Genomic DNA, 23309 nt, shown 5'->3' with positions numbered 1-23309 from the left:
TATCATACTTTTCTGCAACAAAGAGATCAGTACATTGCATTTAAGGAGAGTGATTCCTATTCCAAAATATCTAAGGATGCAATTTATTTTGTATACTACTTATAGTATATAATGACTGTTCATTTTGTATGATTGCTTTGGAAAAGTCAGAGGTCAGTGAACTTAGTGAGAAACATACAAACACTAAAAAAACTCAGGAAAATGTGGGTGTGAATGGTTTTCTCTCTGAACCCTTCTTGTTGCAGGGATCCCAGTTCTTGGGAGCAATCCATAGGAGATATATAACATAGTCAGGGTGGAAAATAGAGAAATTATTAAAAAATAGAGTACTGGATCCCTTTTTTAAATTATTATAGTGATTATAAACAAAACAGATTGTTCAATGAATATAATTCTTATAAATATGAATGGATAAAAGGTTGTAAAAAAAAAAAATGTATTAAGATTATTAGGAGAGAGACAGAACTCAATGTAGTCAAGGACTCATCGAGGGAGGACACATGCTACCCGCACCAGTTGTCATACCTGTTCTAGAATTCATTCACACTATTTACACCCAAAACATTCCATGGCAGTTCATTTCAATCATGCATCACTCTATGAGAGAAAACTCTAGCTCCTCCTCCTCCTTCTTCACAATATCCTTTTTCAACTTCCAAGGTGCCATTTCGTCCTTCATCCATCTTTCATAAAATGAAAAATTCCATCCATTACCATCCTGTGTGACCCTGTCAGAAGGTTGTAAGTCTCAATCATATTATCCCCCCCCCCACTCTCTTCTGTTTGCTAGTGTTTACAGTCAAAAATTCTCAATCTGTCTTCATAATCTGTATTCCACAATCCTGATATCATCTTTAACACACTCCTTTGCGCCCTCTTTCCACTGTATCATTATCACCAAGGAAACCAGGAAGCCAGAGATGTGCACAATAGTTCAAGTGAGGCAATATCAAAGCCTGTAAAGAGGAAAATGACTTCCTTATCCTTATATGTAAAGGTTCATTTCAGCATTGCAATTATCTCTAAGTTGTATGTGCAATCTTTGCTTATATGGCCCTTGATCTTCACTTTCCTACCTAATAAAATTCCAAGATCCTTAACCTGATCAGTTTCTTCTAGCATAATTTCTTCTAGACAAAAGAAAGAATGATTATGGAAGGATGACATTGATTGGAGAAAATGGTATAAAGACAGCAGTTGCAGAAGGTGTGATGGAGATACTTAATGAGCAGTTCATAAAGGTCTTTCAATCTTGTGAATGTGACTTCATGGAGAGATTGAGAGCAGTTGATGATGGAGAAGAAAGACTGACTGAGAGTGAGCAAGAGGTGGAGTTGGACAAACTAGATATAAATAAGGCTGTGGGACTTGATAATATATCACCACGTATTCTGAAGGAATGTGCCAAGGAGTTGACGCCAGCCTTGACATATTTTTTTAATATGAGTCTTGCACTTGGTCAAGTGCCTAAGGAGTGGAAGGAGGGCAAGATTGTACCACTTCATAAAAGAGGTAATAGAACTCAAGCATCAAACTATAGGCCTGCCTGCGAGTCAGGTGTTGTAGTTAAGTTGTTGGAGAAGCTTGTGAGAACTAAGAGCCAGAATTGAGTTGATAACAATGGTATTATCTTTGATGGACAGCATGGATTTCTAAAGGGAGGTCATGTTTTAGTAATCTTCTTACTTATTACAATAAGGTGACTGCTTCCATGGACAGAGGAGAAGGATACACAGTAATATACTTAGATTTTGCAAAGGCTTTTGATAGATTACCACATGATAAGTTGATAGTCAAACTGGAGTGGAGGGATTGGATATTAGATTGGTGCATTGGATTGGAGACTGGCTATCTGATAGGTATTAACAAGTTGTGTATGGGGGAGCGATATCCAGAAAAAGGAAAGTTACTAGTGGTGTGCCTCACTGGTCTGTTTTAAGGCCATTGCTGTTTAACTTGTATATTAATGATATTGGTGAAGATTTGGATGGAGATATTCAGTTGTTTGCAGATGAAGTGAAGTTGGGACAAACCATGAAGAGTAGAGAAGATGTTGTGGCCTTACAAGAAGACTTGAATAATTTGAGTGATTGGGCACGGGAATGGGGATATGAGTTCAATGTTGCAATGCTGACTTGTAGAAGTAGGGAGATTCTTGTTCCATTGTATAACGCTTCGATTAGGCCACACATGGATTATTGTGCCCAGATTTGGTCACCAGGTTTTCAGAAGGATGAAGAGATGTTGGAAAGGGTCCAGAGGCAAATGACTAAAGTAGTTTCTAACCTCTGGAATGTTAAAGTATGAGGAAAGATTAAGAAGATGCAACTTGCAGGGTCTGGTGAGGAGGGGAGATATGATAGAGACCTAAAGGGATTGTTATAAAATCAATGCTGGAGAGCTTCTACACAAAATAGTGGGAGATCAGAGGAGAACCAGAGGTCATTCCTGGAAGCTGTATGATGAGGGTGTGAGTAGGGGAGTGAGAAGCAAGTTTTTTCATGCAGAGTTGTGAATGATTGGAATGCCTTGCCTGAGAGTGTGGTGTCTGCAGAGAATTTTAATGTGTTTAAAGCATGGTATGATGAGCTGTGTGTTTGATAAAAGGACCTCCTAGATGAGTCTTTGACTCCATGGGGTCTTGGGTAATAATAATAATAATAATAATAATGACACCAATATAATATAACATTGATATCTCACTGCACAAAAATGCAGAACTTTACATTTACTAACATTGAACTGAGCCATTTTCACATGCCCACAATTCCAGCATATTCAAATCATTCTGCAAATACATCAGCCACAATTCTGATTACTCTGCCTATCTTTTCATAATCAGTAAGCAGTGATTAAATATTAGAAGAGAATATTTGTGGCTTGTAGTTTTCATTGTTAATACAATGACAATTCATCTGAGTTTTTTTAAAAAAATTCATATTTAAGTTGTAATACCTTACTTATTCTACCATTCTAAAGAAACTACTCTTCCATTATATTAAAACTAGTCAGTATTTTTGTATAATTATTATAATTTCAATGATTAATAAACCCATTCCTTTAATCAATCATTAACCATGTTTATAATCAAATTTAAATGATATCTACTTAAGTACTACTCACCTCTTCCATCAAGTTCCTGTTTAACTGTTTTGTAAATGTTCTGTATATCATCCTCCTTTGTAACATCCAGTGTAAGAAGTGAGAGATTTTTAGAGCAGGCAGATCTAAGTGCTTTTGCTCCACTACCAACACTGTCCAAACAGCAAGCAAAAACCTTAAAACCCAACTGGTCAAGTTGCTTTGCAAGTTCGTGACCAAATCCAGAATCACAACCTGTAGGAAAGAAGTTAAAAAAGTTTATTCAGTGACAATGCCATCATCATTTACTCTTCTTACATGCAGGCCCACCCACACACACACACACTACACCACGCAAGTATTCAGAGCCAAAACCAAGAATGAGGCCCTTATTCCTATAGTGTGTGATGTCTGTTGATTGCATTTGCTCTCAGGCCAGTTTTAACCACCATATCATCTGTGCTGTTTACACATTAATAAATACATGAATGCGATTTTTATATTGAAATTGAAATAACATTTGGATTCCAATGAAACTGAAAGTGAAATAACATTTGAATTCCATCAAAATAATATGGACATGAAGCATAAATTCTTGATATGTTTTGTTAGATTGACTGCTCAGAAAATATGCAACTCATAAAAAGCACTTATAATAACAGTCAGTTATTTTGATTATTATATCACAGATTATTATTGGACTAGCTAATCACAGAAGTATTTCATTCTAAGCACATTTTTTTTTTATCATAACCCACTTTGAATTGGATTATGATAATACTTGTTATCTGGTCTGGCAATGCTCCATCTATTCTCACTCCCCCCCCCCCCCCACATTTTTTAAAAAAAAATAATAATGTCAATACCACATATGAAAGGTTGTAAACCTATCAGACAGTGCAGTACAATAATGTTTGATAATATGGAAATCTTGATTTAGAGAGAGCAAACACAATACTTTTCATAGTATTTCAGGCCTCCAATAAGCAGGCTGATGGTCTTACAGAAGCAATGCAAATAGTTTCTAGTGAACATCTATATCTCAGAGAGAGATTTACACCTGCAGATAGTATTATTTGGTGACAAGAGGTGCTATCTACTTGCCCAACTAGATTATCATCACATCATCCTTATACCACTTCCAGGAATAATGCCTTGTTTTTCCTCTCACCCACTGCACTGCCCTGCAATTTCTGTCCAATGGCCTTTCCAACAGACCCAAAAAGGCATGGCTGGCATGTCTATAAGAAGCAAGTTTTCTGCATTTGAGTCTTTCCAAGTCAAGTTTGTTGAGTTTTGCAAGTTGCTCTGAACTCCAGTGTATACCAAAATGAAGTCTGAGTTTTGTAAAACAAAAACTCAAATCAGCTTCTGAAAAAGAAAAAAAAGAAAAAAAAATACAGACAAATCGGCACTTCAGAACACACACAATTTACAGACAAAAAATACTAGTTGTGGTAGTGGTGGAGGTGGGTGGTAGATGGCGTTGATGGAGATGATTCGTAGCAGAGGTTCGGCGTAGTGGTTGAGACAGTTGTTGGTATCCTCCCGCGATGAGTCTTCGGACTCCTTGGAGGTGTCACGAATAATAATAATAATAATAATAAAAAACAGCCACTTGTAACAACTGAACTATTTCTTGGACAGCTTTTGTGCATTTGTTGGAAAGCAAAGATTTGAAAAATATGCAGAAGTTTTGAATAAAGGCCTTCATTCCATCAGAAATAATTCTGATACGTCAACCAGCACAATATTTGGGTTAGGAGAGTAGAAACAGTAATCTAATCAAAGAAAAGAAGTTGAAGGTATTGTAGCATCAAAGTTCCAAGAGAAAAGTTAACCTCTATATATATTTGGAGTAATAAATGGTTTAAAATAAGCGAAAAGAAAAATAAGTGTAAGAGTGGGAGAGTTTCTGAAATGAAGGAAAGAGTGTTGTATGGTGACTCATTAACAGGAGTGATAGATGGGAGTTTAACTAAATCAAACCTACCGGGTGCAAAATTTAAGGATGTAAGTGAGAGTATTAGAGTGCAAAAACAGAGGGTGAAAGAATTGATAGCTGTGGTGGGTACAAATGAATTGAAAGTATTGTTAAAGGTAGTGAAAGAAAAGAGTGACAGAGTTAGAATGGTGAGTCTGTTGCCATGGTATGACAGAGAGGAGTTTAGAAGGAGAGCCATAATCGCAAATGACATTATGTGCAGGTTATGCAGATGGTGTGGTGTGGTGTGGAATTCGTGGATGTGTGGAATGAGTTTGATGGGTGAAAGGATTTATACAAGATGGATGGCCTGCATTTGAATGCATTTGGTGTGCGGAGACTGGAAAAAGTGTTGCTGAATGAAGTGAAAATGGATGTGCAGAACCAGGGAGAGTAGAACTACCAAGGAGGGGGAGGGGAGTGGATATGTGGACATCAGTGAGACAGTTGCGTGTAAGAATGTATATGATGTACCCGAGCCAGTACTAAGGACAAAAAACCAGAATGGGATAGTTAGAATAATGCATCAAGATAGGGGCTGGGACAAAGGGATCACTGCATTTCATGTATACTAATGCCAGGAGTATCAGGAACAAGAAGGAAGAATTTTTTGCCTTGATTTTCTCTTCCTGGCCACAGGTTATTGGCATTAGTGAAACATGGCTGACAGAAGATGATATAGTTAGTGGGATAGAATGTGTAGGTTATAGTGTGTTTAGGAGGGACAGAGAGAATAAAATGGGGGGAGGGATGTTATTGATGATAGCTGATGAACTGCAGCCAAGGAGAATTGAAGTTGTATCACAGGATAGTGAAAAGAGCTCGTTTGAGGCTATTTGGTGTGAGATTGAGACTGGCAGAATAAAACATACAGTTTGGGTGCTGCTATAGACCAGGTGATAGAATAGATGGTGGAGATAGTATGCATAAACAAATTGATGAAACGAGTGGAAGGAGGGTAATTATTATGGGGGATTTCAACTATGGTAACATTGATTGGAAGGAGATGTAATTGAATGTAATTGAAAATACTAGAGGTGTAAGAATGCTTGACCTGGCAACAGCATCTGAGAATTTCACTGTAATGAATATGACCATATTGCCACCTACTGGTGAGAGTGATCATAAGGTCTTGACCTGGGAGATGGCTAAAGGTGTGGAATTTACGATTAAGACAGGGTATATGCGGAATTACCGTGCTGGCAAGTATGACAAGCTTAGGAGATTGCTTGGATCAGTGCCATGGCATGTACAACTGCAAGGGCTGGATGTCAATAGAGCATGGGAAGTGGTCAAGGAGCATTTGCAGGAGGTTATGGCTGATTGTATACCCAGGGTCCGAATAGTAAAACAAGTAGGGGTTAAATGGATGAATAACACCATTAAGCCTGAGCTGCAAAAAAAAAGAAACAACTGTGGAGGGAATTTAAAGAAAGAGGTGACCTGCAGGCACACGAACGGTATAAAGTGCAGGACAGAAAGATAACGAGTGTGGTAAAAAAAGCAAAAGCGGGAAACTAGCTATGCAAGCCAAAAAGAATCCCAAACAGTTCTTTCAGTATGCTGCAAGCAAGAAAAAAACTGTACACGGCAAAATGATTTTAAGGAATGACGATAGTAAGGAGGTCACTGAATCAGTCGATATAGTGGAGTTACTGAGCGAGCACTTCGCAAAAGTATATCATCCAGGTGGCGACATTGAAAAAATTAAGAAACCATTAGTTTATATGGGAATTGTGATGAATGAAGTGGAGGTGAATAGTCTATTACAGAACCTTAATGTGAATATCTCTGTGGGATTGGATGGTATACTGGCACGGGTCTTGCATGAAGCGGCTAAAGAATTATCAGTGCCCTTGACCATGTTGTTTAATCTGAGTCTTGGGTCTGGTTTAGTCTCGAAGGCGTGGAAAGAGGGGAAAATAGTTCCACTGTATAAAGGAGGATCCAACTACGGTTGCAAATTACTGACCGATCAGCATATCAGGAGTCGTTGTCAAGGTGTTGGAGAAAGTAGTCAAGGGAAAAATACAGGAATGGATTGATGAAAATGAGATACTGTATGGGGGACAGCATGGCTTTGTGAAGGGTAGATCATGCCTCAGTAACTTGCTTAAGTTTTATAACATGGTGACGGCTGAACTGGATAAGGGTAATGGGTTTATAGTGATACTGCTGGACCTGGCAAAGGCATTTGACAGGATACCACATGGAATTCTAATCCGTAAACTACAACATATGGGAATGGATATAGGATTCATGAAATGGATAGGTGGGTGGTTGAGGGAGAGATATCAAAGAGTAGTTTATTCAGGAGTTGAGTCCAAAAGACGGCCTGTGACTAGTGGTGTGCCGCAGGGTTCTGTTCTTGGACCACTGCTGTTTAATTTGTTCATTAACGATATAGGGAAGGATCTAAGAGGAACAGTTCATTTGTTCACTGATGATGCAAAGTTGGGTAGGGAAATAGTGAATGCAGAAGATGTCAAAATCTTGCAGGACGACTTGGATAGATCGGAGTTCTGGGCTAAGGAGAATGGATGTCAATCTAATGTGACAAAATGTAAGGTTATGCATTTTGGGGTGAAAAGATTAGCAGCAGTATACCACATTGGTGGAACTGTATTCCAGGAGATTGATGAGTCCAGGGACTTGGGAGTGTTGGTGGTAGGGAGCTGAAGTTTAGGGGGGGCACATAGCAAAAGTAGCTAAATCAGCTCATCAACTCACTTGGTTGTTGAAAAATACCTTGATGAGCAGAAACAAGCAAGTTATTGTACCTCTGTACTGAGCCTTAATAAGACCTCATCTCGACTACTGTGCCCAGATTTGGTCACCTAGGTTCCTTCTCGATGGGGAGGAGGTGGAAAGGATCCAGAGGCAAGTGACTAAGATGATAGCAGGTCTATGGAATGAACCATATGAGAACAGGTTGAAGATTTGTGGGTTGCAGAAATTAGTTGATAGGCGGAAAAGGGGAGGTATGATTGAGACATTCAAATTACTAAAGGATTTCTATAGGATTAACTCAGAGGATATTTTTGAGATCAGGACTGGTGGTGAGAAAACTAGGGGACACCTATGGAAGCTGGGCAAGAGTGTGGTTAGCAGGGGTGTTAGAGCTGGGTTCTTTACTTTTAGAGTGGTAAATGAGTGGAATAAGCTGCCAGAGTCTGTTGTGAGTGCTAGGACAATGAGTGAGTTTAAGGCAAGGTATGATAGATACTGTGAAAATGTCGTATAGTCGTGAAGACATGATGTTTAGGGCCTCCCTCGATGAGTCTAAGGACTCCCTGGAGTCGCCCGTAATAATAATAATAATAATAATAAAATGAAATCACCAATGTTGATTAAATTGAGGAAGTTATCTTAGCAGGTAAGAGGATGATTTGTGATAAATCATTTGCTGTAATGAACTTCAACATCTCTTCTAGCTTGCAGTCAGTGGAATTTAGAAAAGAGAAACTAGATTTGGTCATAAACATTAATGCCATTAAGGAAATTGATTTTGCTTCTTTGGTGTTGGATCGTAGAAAATCAAACATCATGAGTAAGAAATCAATAATTAAGGTGATTTTTAGAATAAAGGATTGAAAACTATTACTATTATTTTCGATCTCCAAAGTTGCAATATTCATTATATGAGGCCCATTTTAGACACCATGAAGTCAATCACACCATTCCATTTGTTCACTGTTCATGCACTCACCAACCAATCAGGCAATGCATTCCATGGTCCAACCACCCACCATGTAAAAAGCCACAGAGGCAACTACAGACAGCTGAAATTAGAGGGGTCTTAATTTGACAATCTTTTTCAGGAAAAATGTAATCAGTCAAAGGCAAGAACACAATCCTTGTGGATGAAACAATTATACAGTATAATAGTTTTCAGATCAAGATGCCCAGTGGTAAGTAGCTGCTGCTATTTAGAAGTTCAATTAAAAATAGTTGTCAGATGTGGATGTAACATATGATCTATTCATGCCTATGTTTCTGCTGCAAATGTTGTTGAAGTATGTATGCATGCAAGATGTTTGGGGAATTGAGGTTTTTCTTTTTTTTTTTTTTTTTAAAGGTTTTTTTTTCGAGAAGTTATAATTAGAATGATATAATTGTTTCTTGTTTCATGATCATGTCCCTACTCTTTAATTAATGGAAAACCATTAATTAAAGAGCAGGGACAAGAGACAGACTTCTTGACATAATGTAATGCCTTCACAATGTTCAATTTACCACATTATGTCAATTATATAAATTAATAATCTAAACTGAAAATAAATAATTGTTATATTGAAATAAAATAATTTTATGGAATACTTTAAAATTACACACAGTGTACAAGAAAACTGATATTTGATACCTTTTGTAACTGGTACACTAGGCAGTTGCCTATGGGAAAATAACACTAAATTTCTTTTGAACTATTGGAAAAATTATAGAATTTTTTCTTATTTTTACTTATTTTTTGCTTAACTAGAAGAGATCCACTTGACAGACTGATTGGTATTTTGCACTTGTATGTTTGCCTGCCCTATTCCCTAACTTCTTTTCAGCAAAGAAATTTCACCCAACTTAATAGTTGGGTGAAATTTCTCGCAACTTTTTCTAGAAACTTATTCCCAGTGGCGGATTAATAAAAAATAATAAAAAATAAATAAAAGTTAGGTGGCAAATAAATGAAATTTTGTACTTTTCATTTTTTGAAATTCTGGATTTTTCTGCCTGTTAATAAAGGGTTAAAGGATGATAAATAATAAAACTTTCAAGTTTAATGAATAATTTTTTATGTCGTTTTTACAAATTTTCTTTGCGAATTTTAGAATTCCCGAATTTATTGATTATGTCTTCAAAGTTCATTTTTTTTTTTGGCAAACTCGTGTTCAATGGAAATTAGGGATAAGGCATTTAATCGCTATTGGCTCATTACAGCCCTCTTTTGATTTTTTATTAATGCCATCTTAGAAAAAGATTGTTCACCTTCACACACTCCGCACGCCAATGTCAAATATAGTTGAAATGCGATACTCACGTTTGGATAGCATTTCATAGACAAAATTTTCTTAAACATGTCTATGATATTTCCTTCATTTTCGCCCTTTTCCTCGATGTGAAGCGCGACATGTTGATGAAATTGAATCATTTCATTTTCTAAAAGTTCTTCGAGATCGTTTGAATATTTTGCGACAAGTTGTTTAGCTGCCTGTTGTTTCCGTTGTAAATTAAAATCTGAATATTCAAGAAACGAAAAGTTTGAATGAAGTTTTTCGTAGGCAAATAATGAAAACTATACTCAAATAATGAAAACACAAAAAGTCACACTAAAAATTACTTTTGAAACAAACACCTCGCTCTTACACGATTCAAAAACAAATGAAGTTAAGGAGCAACCAGGCAAAACTACCTATCTTGGCAATGCAATCAGTTTTCGTGACCTCGAAGCTGTCAACAGCGCCGTGTTCCGACATTGGTAATGCGGTTTAATTTAAAGCGTAGATAGCGCACGCTGTTCAAAATACGAAGCTTGTCAACTAGCACCGACATTGGTATTGCGGCATTATTTAAAGTGTAGATAGTGGGCGCTGTTCAAAATACGTATTAAAACGTAATAATTGTTTTGAAAAAAAATTTGCTTAAATAATCAAGATTTTTATGATGTTTACTGAGAACATTAATCTATTTTAGGAAGATGTCTTGGCTTGGGGCCCTAGGCACGTGCCTCATTGCCTTAATGGGTAATCCGCCACTGCTTATTCCATTCAGTCACCACTTTTCGAACAACAAATCAAGTCTTGTGAAGCCCATGCTCAAGAAAGTAATGTATTATTCTTTTAAGAGTTATGAAATCCAGATAGTCTGCGCGGTTAGCCTAGTGGCTATGGTTGCGAAGTGCATTCTCTCCCCTCCCCAATTGGAAAAGAATGTTTGTAGTGTAGGTTAGCTTCAAACACACAACCTTTTAGAATAGCATGCATTTCTTAACTACATGTGAAACCCATTTTTATAAAAGTATTAATTACATGACATTCCTGTTATATGACAAAATGTATTAGATTACAAGGCTAGTTTTTGCAAGTCTACTGGAACAGATTTTTTTTTTTTTAAGTGCAAGTATCTACAATTGTTTTTCAAAGTGTAGTACGATAAAGAATGCAAGAGATATGCAGCAGAAAAATTAAAAAATTAACCATATTGGAAACAATGTAAAAGGGGGGGGGGGATCAGTATGCTAAACAAACGATGTGGATGTAATGGAGCGATTCTCTGCAAAATACACATGTATATCTTGGACATAAAAAATAATAATCTATTACACTAATTCTCCTATTTTTCTCGAATTATCGTGGCTTTTTTTACGCGTTTACTCTGTCCGATTCACTCGTCAGTATGTGGGATGAAAATAAATAGATATGTAATTACAAAAGGTACCTACGTACCTTTCGAACAACTGCAGTCGTCACCTCTGTGTACGATGCTTACTCTACAGCTCAGAACCAAGCAGCACCACACCACGGAAGATTTCTGTGCAACATACCAGCTAGTTAGACGTGCAGCTGGATACAAGATGTGCAGTGGAATTTTAAAATTTCTGCAGTTAAGAGTATTACACAGAATACAAAAATATTCAATGAAATTATGATTTATACAAAAGTATATTATTATTATTATTACGTGTAATCTCCAGGGAATTCGAGGATTCAAAGCAGGAGGCACCACACAACCGACAGTTAGCACGACTTAATCCCTATCTACATACGCCGTCATCTACCACAAAATATAAATTGGCCATGAGAACACACACACACATAATATATAAAAAAAAAAAAAAAAAAAAAAAAAAAAAATATATATATATATATATATATATATATATATATATATATATATATATATATATATATATATATATATATATATATATATATATAGATAGATAGATATTGGGTGGTGATGGCCGGTGGATGGCGTTGATAGTAGTAGTAGTGTTGTTGTGGGTATTTGGAAAATTAAATAGTAGGAGAGACGGTGAGATGTATGTAGCGGAGTAGAGTGCCCTCCCGGAAAGAATCCTTCGACTCCTTGGAGGAGTTACATAATAATAATAATAATAATAAATTTGTCTGTAAATTACGCGTTTACTCTGTCCGATTCACTCATCAACATTCGTCAGTATGTGGGATGTAATTACAAAAGTTACCTACATAGCTCCGTTGGTACCTTTTGCATTTGCATCCATAGTATTAGGCCATTATAGACTCGATTTATATTTTCGATTCAATTTGTATATTTTAGTCTTTTAAGTTTGTCATTATCTCGCTCTTTCTTATCAACTTTCTTTAAAACTATTCATGCCATCCTTGCACTCCAAACAACCACAATTCTGTCGAAACTTGTATTCATAGAGTGCAACAGCACTGAAATAGCTTGAACAGAGAGCTTTAAGTTACAACATACTTTATAGCCTGACATAGAATTTTGGAAACTTGTGCAGCTGCATCATACATTATCCTACCATCTTGTCACCAGCAATACCTTGAATAAATTGGATAAATATTATTATTATGATTATTACATGACACCTGCAGGGAGTCCAAGGGACTCATCGAAGGGGGTCACCTACTCTACAACTCTGTCTCCACCACTCAATCCACCAACTACAACGAGCCTTAACTACCATCATCATCTACGCCAATGCCATCTACCGCCCACCACAACCACTGGTATTTTCACAGACAATCACAAACATCCATGCCTATGGTGGAATTCAAATCCGCAGCCTTTTGGCTGGAGAGCGGATATGCTAACCACACGGCCAACCAGACTGGCTAAAAAAGGTTCCTCTAAGTTGGAGACTAGACTTGAACTCGAAGTCGATCTTAGGGCGGTTTAGTGCTGTGGAGTGCAAACATCACTTCCACTTCTTCTTCTACGCGTTATTCCCGCTTCCTATGCAGGGTCCGTTACTTTAGGATATGTTACTTTAGATGCGACTTCTTGTTAGTACTACTCCCAACCGACCCGTCGCCTGGTCTGCCGCTGGGGGGGATATATTTTTGACTGTGGAGGCGTATGTTCACGGGGCCGGTTTGCCTGTTTGCGGGATGAAAAACGCCAGATAAACTGGCGGAAAAAACCCTACTGACCGCGCCCAACACGGGCTAACTTGGCTATGCCTGAGGAAGATCCTCAAATTCCTCACGTCTACAACGGGAATCGAACCTGGGACACTCCTTCCCCAGGCATATGGTTGCGAAGCGCCAGGCCACTAGACTAACCGCGCGGTTTCAAACATCACTTCCACTGAGATTAAATATATTCTATTTAATCTCCATTGAATCTGTCATTGAATAAACTGTTCATTTCAAATACATATGTGAATTTGATACAATGCTTACGCTTCCATATACAGACAAATTGGGTGTAATGGCATGATTACACCCACTTCCTATATAATTTTTTTTATATAGGAATTGCATTTTTGACTTTTTTGAAAAAAACACAAACTAAGAATGTTACTTGGTGAATATGCATTTGCTTTGAGAATACCAGACAATCAAAAAAAAAAAAAAAAGTCATAAGTTCGATTTCAGTTGCGACTAGAAAAACCTTTTCTAGGTCTTTCTTTTGCAAATTCCAAAGTTTAGTCAGTCTTTGTCACAGGCGAGTAGAGTTGATTCCCCTCATCCCAGTAACTTGAATTTTTAACTTCGCAGCTCAAGAAAATTCGACCTGAAACTATTTCAGATATAATATGTGCCTGTTAGGATTTAATTTCACGAGATGGCGACATTTTTCTGTCTCGATCTATCCCCTGAAAGCTGATTCATTAATAGGCTTTAGCTCAACTGACAGTGATAGTTAAAGAGTGAAGACCAGCTAATAACCGACCTTTAAAAAAAAGTAGGGTAAAGGAGCTTTGCTTCTTACTCCCTTTCAGACTAAAAGACGCTAAAAGATTTATAATGTTTACAACACCAGAAAGAAGTACAACACGGAGGATAAAGTACAAAGGGGGTAGGAATGCTCAGGAATTTGTAAATGCTGATTTTTAACATAAGATTGAAATTATACAATATATATTATATAATGTAATCTTCAACAAAGACGCATTATTATACATGAATAATAATTGGGAATTGGGAAAATGGGAAGTAGGCATGGGAAAATGAATGTCAGTTCAATGTCAGTAAATGTAAAGTCATGCAATTTGGCATGATTAGATATCCAATGTCGTATTATATTGGTGGGATTATGTTTGAAGAAACTGATCAGGCTAGAGATCTTGGAGTGTTAGTAGATAGCAAGTTTAAGTTCAGGGCCCCATGTAGCAACGGTTTGCAAATACAACCCAAAAGATAATTGCAACGTTGAAACGAACTTTAACGTATAAAGATAATGACGTCATTTTGCCTCTTTTCAAGGCCTTGATAAGACCTCACTTGGACTATTCTGCGCAGGTCTGCTCTCCTGGTTTCCAATGTGATTCTGATACACTGGAGAGAGTGCAAAGGAGAGTGTTAAGATATCAGGATTGTGGAATACTGATCATGAAGACATTAAGAATTTGTAGACTGCAGACGCTAGCAAACTGGAGAAAGAGAAGTGATATGATTAGACTTACAAACATCTGAAAGGGTCATACAGGATTTCAGTTGATGGAATTTTTCATTTTATGGCGGGAGTGCATTCTTGGAAACTGAGAATGAATGCTGCTAAAAAGGGGCGAGGGCTAGATTTTTCTCTCATAGGGTGGTGCGTGAATGGAATGGATTGCCATTGGATGCGATGTGTTCAAGCAGTGTGAATGAATGAAATTCAAGAATAAGTATGATAGCTGGTGCGTGTAGCATGTGGCCTCTCTCGAGGAGTCCCTGACTCCCTGGAGGTCTCTGTTAATAATAATAATAATAATAATACTATTATTATTACTATTATTACGTGACATCTCCAGGGAGTCCAAAGACTCATCGAAGGAGAGCACCTACTCTACAACTCTCCCTCTCCACCAACTACAGAGAACCTTATCATCTGCATAAAGTCAATTAACAAACTAATATTTATATCGCATTCAATGGGTTCCTTATTGTTGCTTCTTGGTCAGCTTATCGCACCTTAACTGACTTCGTGAAAGAACTCGTCGCTATGAAACATCGAGTCGATTTTCTGATTTACTTTTAATGGTGATGGGACAGAAAACTTAGTTTCGAATAGATAGAAACAGTGGTTGAAAACAGAAATAGTATTTTCATAGTGGTTGCATCTCATCTTCTCCTTTTGTGTCTTAGGCTGATCATAGCCAAGATAACTTGAATTTGTAGGAACTTATTGATGTTAGGATGCAAATAAAATTAACTAACCTATGTCTGTGAATATTCTGAGGCAGATCTGTCCATCTTTTGATCAAAAATCTGTCCTTTACTCCCAAAGAGTAAAGCGCTTTCAGACATAATTATTGGTAATCTGCCTCCAACATTAACCAACATCATAGCTGAGCCCCAAGCTATTTAATGATTTTTCGAAAACATTTCGAGAGAGAGAAAGAGTATGGCAGGTTACTGCTGCCATCTCATGGTCTTCCACTCTCAAGTAATTTTTGTTTTCTCAAATAGAACGAGTTCAATGGTCGATCTTCTTTAGTTGTGGCTTTCTAAACCTACGTTTCTTCGAGGAAAATGCTACTTACTTCGACCAAAGTCGAATCATTTGAAAACCATCTCAAAAAAGGTATCAAACAAAGAAAGGACTAGAGAAATTTACTCTAGCGATGACTAGAATCAAATCTATAACTGTCTTTCTTCGAAACGGCCTGGTACTATGAAAGCAAATTTAATTTGCACAGAGCCATACACTCAGAGACTTTCTGTGTGTGTGTGTGTGTGTGTGTGCGTGAATATACATATTTATATATACGAGGGTGTGCTGAAAAGTTGTGATAATCACCATGAAGGAGTTGACATAAAACCATATAACTTATACATTATTTTATACATTCCCCATGAAGTGTTATACACTTGTTAACGGTTCTGCATCATTTGCAATCCTCTGAGAAAAAAAGTCTTTCCCTTGTTTCACAGATTGGTCTATTTTTGTTCTAGGTGTTAATCAGAGTTTTCATGCCCCCCTCCCCTCCACCTCGTATATATATCTGTGGTGTTTTTTTTTTTTTTTTTGTAATTAAATTATTGTTGCAAACATTAATCTATATAAATCTGAGGGTAATAATTTCAATTTTCCGTCACCGAGTGACTAAGTTGTAAAGTTTTCAAGACCTGGAGACTTTGGGTATCGAGCATTCCCGTGTCTAGGATTACTATTAAAATCTCCAGTAACGGCTTTTTTTTTTTAACATTTCACAGAAAAATATTTCTTTTATAGCTCTTGAAATTTTTGCAAGTGACATTTATCAATTTATAATATTAATTACTCTTTCTATTACTATACAGTGTTAGGATTAGGGACCACGAGATGGTTGCAGTTATCTGCTGTACTCCTCCCCGAATGTCTATTAAAATCACTTATAGCCGTAGACCAGCTATTTCGTATTGACTGTCATCCTCCCAATATCCTTAAAAATAAATTACGACTAATCAATTCGCCTACTCCCTTTGAGAATAAGCGCTAGTGGATTTATTTACTTTCTGTAACTAATTTTATATGCATATAACTGCTTCTAAATGAGGAATTCCGTAAATTTATAAAACATATTAGGCATCACCCATTCAGTGTCAGTTTTCAACTTTAACATGTGACACCAAATATGTTACGCATAAATTGTAATCTGTAGTTAATATTTATAAGCATTTTGATAGTAAACAGTAAATACTCAAAATATTATAAATAATAACAGAATTTAATCTGACGCCAAACTTTACAGCCAAAGTATAAAGGTAAGGAGGTGTTGCTGTAGAACGTTTTGAACATGATTTTATCAAAAGGTAATGTTAAGATAAATTTTATTTTCTGGTTCTCGATCTATTCCCTGAAAGCTGATTCATTAAGTTGAATTCCCTTGAGCTCAGGTCAGCAATTTTTTGATAAATACATCAATGTCATTTCTACTTATTCAGGGTGGAATTGCGAATGTCACTTTATATGCAATATAATAGAAAAATTATTTCATTATTATTATTATTAATAGTAGTAGTAAGTAGTAGTAGTATTTCACATTTTACATGAGCTGTTTTCTATCCTCCTAACAGTACTGAGGCCGTTAGAGTAAAAGAACTTGGAGGTGTCAATTGGGTTGCATATTGCAAATAGGAGATGATACAAGAACTTGCCTTGGCTCCTAGTGATTCGTAGCAACATACATCACAGAGCAAAAATGGTATTGTTAAGCAAGAGAAAATATAGGAATCCCACGAGAACTCAGCATTTCTAATTCTGGTGAACTGGGTAATCAGCTGCTATCAAAAAACAAAGAACCAAACTCATCAGAAGTGCTTGAGAATATTAGTAGGAAGGCAGTGTTTGTCTGAAGTGAAATGAGGTTCGTTTGATGGTTGGTTTATGATTCCTCGGCGCAAGGAACAAAGGTTATACTGCGCCATAGCAAAGGTTACAGCAGAAATTAAGCAATGCGGTATATACATATAAATGAAATTTATAATCAAATGTGTTTGTATAAATTAATTCTTGTAAAAAGTTGAAAACGTCATGCAGCTTTTCTGAGTCTGATAACATCTGCTTGAGTGCATATGGCTCGGCTAGACAGGTAGGAAATTTCATTCCTCTGTCGTGTGAAGTATTGGCATTCCACCAGAATATGACAAACCGTAAGAAAAATGCGTGTTGCACTTTTCGCACACAGGTGAAATGAGGTAACGGTTATCAGCACCAAATCCTCATTCCATTTATCAACTAGGTAATTATTAGTGCAGCACAGAACTTCCATCCGTTCCATCTATAAAGGACTCCGTCAATGTTGATCGACTGCAATCGAACGAAAATAAAGAAATGGGAACGGAACCATATATAGCAACAAATGATTTGCTACTATTTTCTAATAAGCTCTTTCAAATTTCTGCATTTGAAAGAAACTTCTGCGTTAACTCCAGTCGCCAATCAGCTACCTGTTTCTGCCATTAATACACCGATGTCCAAAACCTAAGGATGAGCACTCTTTCTGGAGATTTTAATCGCAAATTCAGACGAATCAGTATTATCTCTCGGCATCGCTTTGCGGAGATAGTCAGGCAGTCTTGTTCGATACCATCGAGTCATCCACATCCAATCACATTATTCAGAACGTAACTGAAGTTATCAAACCTGGTATTATTTGAAGACTGTCTTGAATCTCCTGTTGCAGTGCATCACAGAACTGCTACTTCTGTAGTAGTTCTGTGATGCAAATTCCTCCAAGGAGCATTTGCGTTGTGTAAATGCTCCTTGGAGGAATGCAAAGGAAACTGCTTTAGAACACTATCAGCCAGTAGTTTGAATTAGAGACTGAAGACTACATTAGCCAAATATCTATTATTTTGTTATTACGTCGATTCAAGGGACTCTCAAACTATTATTGTATAGTCCTGCAAGGATGGTTACTGATAATATTGCATAGGAAATCATCCATTGTATTGTTTACTGTTCAGGATTCATTGCCTAGAAAAATGAAGGCAGTCAGAGAAGAGGTGGAAAGCACGAGGAGACAGAGTTAACGAGGGTATGTATAGAATTTCATTATCATTAACCTGAGATAGAGACATATGGTACAAACAGACTAAGAATAGGAGAGGAGAGGAGAGACTGCTAATGCACGTAGTAAATAGTATGAAAGAGCAGGAAATGGCAAGAGTATGATGAGAGAGAAAGGAGAGGTTCGTGGGGGATGGACAGGGGAGTATAATAGGATGTGAAAGGAAACAGTAAGGGATCAATATTAGACGGTGATTTCTTGATAAGAAATATATATGATGAGAAAGTGACTAAATCATGTTTTCCTGGTGCGAAGTTTGAATATGCGAGTGGTGCTATTAAAATACAAGGGGAGTGGCGGTGAATAACTTGATAGTTTTGGTAGGCATAAATGATTTGGAAGGTGAGAAGTATGGAATGAGAGAGAGAGGATATGAAATTTTAATGGACGAAGAGAAAGGTTTTAAGTTTATTGATACTTTCTGACAGAAAATCATAGCGAATGAAATAATGGGGTGTGTAGTAGGAATGATGCACAGTTCATCAGTTTATACATGTATGGAATGAATTTGATGCGAAAAATAATTATTTTTGATATTATTTAATTACACTTAAATCGATTTGAATTCAGTGTTGAAAGTGTTGGTCAGAGAGAGAGAGGGGGGGGGGGAGGGAGGGAGAGAGAGAACCAGTAGAAACTAGAGAGATTAGAGATACTGAATAATGTATAATCTGCTACAGAAGTAGCAGATTATATATTATTCAGTATCTCCAGAGAAGAAAGAGTTAAATTATTAAGCAATAATTTGTGAGTTGGTATCATCCAGTGAAAATAATATAGTAACTGATGCGACCAATGAGCAACCAAGGTAGATGAACTACAGCCGTTTCAGATATTACAAAATTTCAATGCGATTATGGCCATGGGACTAGTATGGGATGTTGACCCCTGTGTTATGAGAACTTGCAAGAAATTAGCAGTGGCTCTGGTTATATGGTTCCCGGTTTCATTTAAATTCCAGCTCTAGCAGATGTTAAAGGAGTTAAAATAGCACAAAATAATTCGTGTACATAAAAGATATTCCAAGATAGTAGCAAATTATACATTATTCAGTATCTCCAGAGCAATGTTTAATTTCAAGTATTAGAAGAGCTGATTAAAGGCAGAATTCAGAAATGTGTGCATAGGAATATATTACTGTTTGAGGAGACGGGGGGGAGCAGCATGGTTGTGTGAAGGATATACAGTATTTCGTCTCTGTAGTTTATTCACTTTTTATAAAATGATCAAATGCTTGTGACACGGACAAGAAAGTGGCTGATATACAAACATCAAATTACTATGCCGGTAGGTTAAAATCAAAGAGAAGGCAGGTAAATAGTAGTGTGCCAGAAGGCTCTTTATTTGGTCCACTGCTGTTTACTTTATGTATTAACAATACCACGGATGATTTGAAGAGTAATATAAAAGTTGTTTGTATATGATAATAAATTAAGGAAAGCAATTGCAAATAAAAGTGGTATAGAGACCTACAGGATGGCTTGAATAAATAGACCTCTTGGTCAAAGGATAATGGTTCCAGCTCAGTGTGGCAAAATATAAAGTAGTGCACTTTGGATTGAAAAGATCGCGAACAATGCATTATATTGATGGGGTTGCACTTGCAAGAAACTGATAAAGTCAGAGATTAGAAGTGGATAGAGAACATGGAATTGAAGTTCAGATAATATATTGCAAAAGTAGACAAAACTGCACTCGAAATACTTGAATGTTTGAAAAATACATTGAAAGGTAGCGACAGGCCATTGTAATACTTTGATACGTCCATACCTAGGTTATCTGCTGGGATTTGATTGCTTCCATTTCTTGGGGGAAGAGTAGTGAGGATTCAGAGGCCGATCACTAAGAGATGGTGTCAGGCCTATGGAATACTTCACATGAGAACAGAGTGAAGATTTGTGGGTTACCAAAACTGAATAATAGACGGAGGAGGAAAATACAATAAGAACATATTACTTGCCAAAACTATTCTATAGAATTGATTCAAAATTTTTCATTGCGTGACACGAGATAAAGAACAAAGGGTCACCATTGGGAACTAAGAAAAAATTGGGTAGCACATTTACTCTGAGTTCTACATTTTCTGTTTGGAGTATGATGAACAAGTAGATTGATTTGCAAGAGAACATTTGCTGAAATGTACGTCGGCAAAATACATTCATGTTAAATGTTCGTTTGATGAATTTCTTTTGATCAAATTCATTTTATGAATGAATTTGATGCGAAAAATAATTATTTTTGATATCATTTAATTACACTTAAATTGATTTGAATTCAGTGTTAAAAGAGAAAGAGAGAGTGAACCAGTAGAAGCTAGAGAGATCAGAGATACTGAATAATATATAATGTATAATAACTCCAGAGAAGAAAGTGAATTATTAAGCAATAATTTGGGAGTTGGTATCATCCAGTGGAGATAATACAGTAACTGATACGACAGGAACCAATGAGACAACCGAAGTAGATGAAATACAGCCGTTTTAGATATTACAAAATTTCAATGCGATTATAACCATGGGTCTGGTATGGGATATTGACCTCTCTGAAACATTGTCAGTGAATGAATTTAAGGAGAGTTGTAATAGGAATTATGTGAATAATGGTTAGTGTAGTCTCCGCGATGAGTCTTTCTACTTATGCTCAGTTAATAATAATAATAATAATAATAATAACTCCCCCAACCCCAGGAACACTGCCTTTTCGTGGTCGAGTGGGGGAGAAGGCTTCAATGATGTTGAGAGCTATGCTGGCGGTAGTAGCTACAAGCAGTTGAGTCTAGTTTGACTCTTAACAAACAGGGCTCAGCTGAGGAGACAGACTAACAGTGTTTGTTCCCTCACCCGTTTTAATGTGAAAAGGAAGAAGAAATTCATACCGGATCAATAGACGCCTGGATCATCAAGACTGCGTCAGATGTAGGTGATTCTGGCCATCAGGCGACAAGTGGGCTACAGGAGCCAGCTCTTTTTGCTGGGTAACCAGGACAGGAGCTGAAAAGCGACTGGCAGAAAAGGAACGTAGAAAATGGATGCAGAAGAAAACAGGGAAGTTATGAAATGATTTTTACATATCAACGCCAGATAAACGGGGGTTTAGAAAACGTATGCACATGATTTATAAACAAAAATTTCCAGAATCTGCAATAACAGAACAAAGACTTATCGACCAAAATAATTTCATTTTCCCCAACAAAATATATCTGAATTTGAGTTGCAAGAGTTACGTAATAAACCAACAGCTCCAGTAGCAGCAAATCAGCAGGAAGTAGCTGCATCTAACTTCGAAATTCAACTTAGCTCATCCAACTGACAACACAACACACCTCAAAATGTTTTTTTGACAGAAGTATAGTGTAAAATGACGTGAGTCATATTGGAACATACGAACTTCATATAAGACTACCAACATCAAAAGTTCTACATAAATTTAAGCTAAAACAGCTCCTTTTAGATACAGATGCTGTGATAAAAAGAACTACAACCAAAAAAGTTTAAATGATAAAAACCAGCTTTTCAGTGCAGCTTATATCATTACAATGAATCTTAGTTGCAAGCCGCAAGAGCAAAAGCCGAAGATGAAGCAATCAGATGTTGGCGAATCATGGAAAATCCGGTTTGAGCGAAAAGTCAACAAACTTCGATCTGATGTGAGCAACTTAAAGTCTTAAATTAGAATAGCTGAAAAATGGTAGCGCCAAAAACTAACTCCTAAATACATGTAGTTTGGCCAACAAAACAATTGTTGAAGTTAATGAAGAGCTAAATCAAAGAATTATTGCGACTGCGCAGAAAATTAAAAGAAATGAAGCAAGAATCAACCAATATGTACAAAATATTCAATTTCGACTGAACCAACATCACTACTTTTTTAATATCAGTCACTTCAGATACATCATCCATCCATCTCATTGAGGATCTACGACTTCCTCTTTTTCCAGGAACTTTACCTTCTATTACAATTTACAGAAGTTCTCCTTCGATCCTTTTAATGTGTCCAAAGTATTTCAACTTTCTTCTATCAATATCTTTAAGGAGCCTTAAAGTTTTGCCAATCCTTTCTAACCTATAGAAAATATCGGCAGAACCTTTCTAACGCATTCATGTGACTATCTTTCACTATATGATATCCTCAACAGCCTAGGATAGTTGCTTTTGAGATGGTGTTATTCTATAACATCATCTCATTTATTCGCTCTTAAAAGTGATTATCCTTTTCCTATCACCTTTCTTTAGGTTCCACGGCTCACATCCAGAATAATTACACGTAACTAATAGAAGAAAAAAAAAAAGATTTGCGAGATAGTGTAATATGTGTGCAAAAGACTCCTGGAGATTCTATCAATTACCATATGAGAATAATTACTAGTGAAGTTACAAAAACCATGTATTACAGAAGTATTTTATGCGGCTAAACTGTAATTAATATATTTGTGAAGATAATTCAGGATTTTCCAGTCTGAATATTTTTCATTTTGTCTGCTCGTTTTTTTACACACATTTTTCTTATACCTGAGTTAAACTGGTAGGAAATTTTTCGTGAAAAGCCCTC

The 23309-nt window shown here is 36.7% G+C and overlaps 1 protein-coding gene across 1 annotated transcript in view; it reads right to left on the bottom strand.

Moving 5' to 3' along the window:
* Positions 1 to 23309, bottom strand: part of LOC150109011 (uncharacterized) — a 143517-nt gene that overhangs the window by 40046 nt on the left and 80162 nt on the right. Inside the window, exon 7 of the mRNA XM_090401469.1 lies at positions 3124 to 3336. Coding sequence (XP_090257595.1) covers positions 3124 to 3336 — 213 coding nt within the window. The remainder of the gene's footprint in view (positions 1 to 3123; positions 3337 to 23309) is intronic.

Source organism: Typopeltis vanoorti, chromosome 2 (assembly GCF_054136105.1).
Source record: "Typopeltis vanoorti isolate ZY-2024b chromosome 2, IOZ_Tvanoo_1.0, whole genome shotgun sequence".
Lineage (NCBI taxonomy): Eukaryota > Metazoa > Arthropoda > Arachnida > Uropygi > Thelyphonidae > Typopeltis > Typopeltis vanoorti.
The sequence above is the reverse complement of the archived record's forward strand: the minus strand, read 5'-3'. Positions and strand labels throughout refer to the sequence as shown.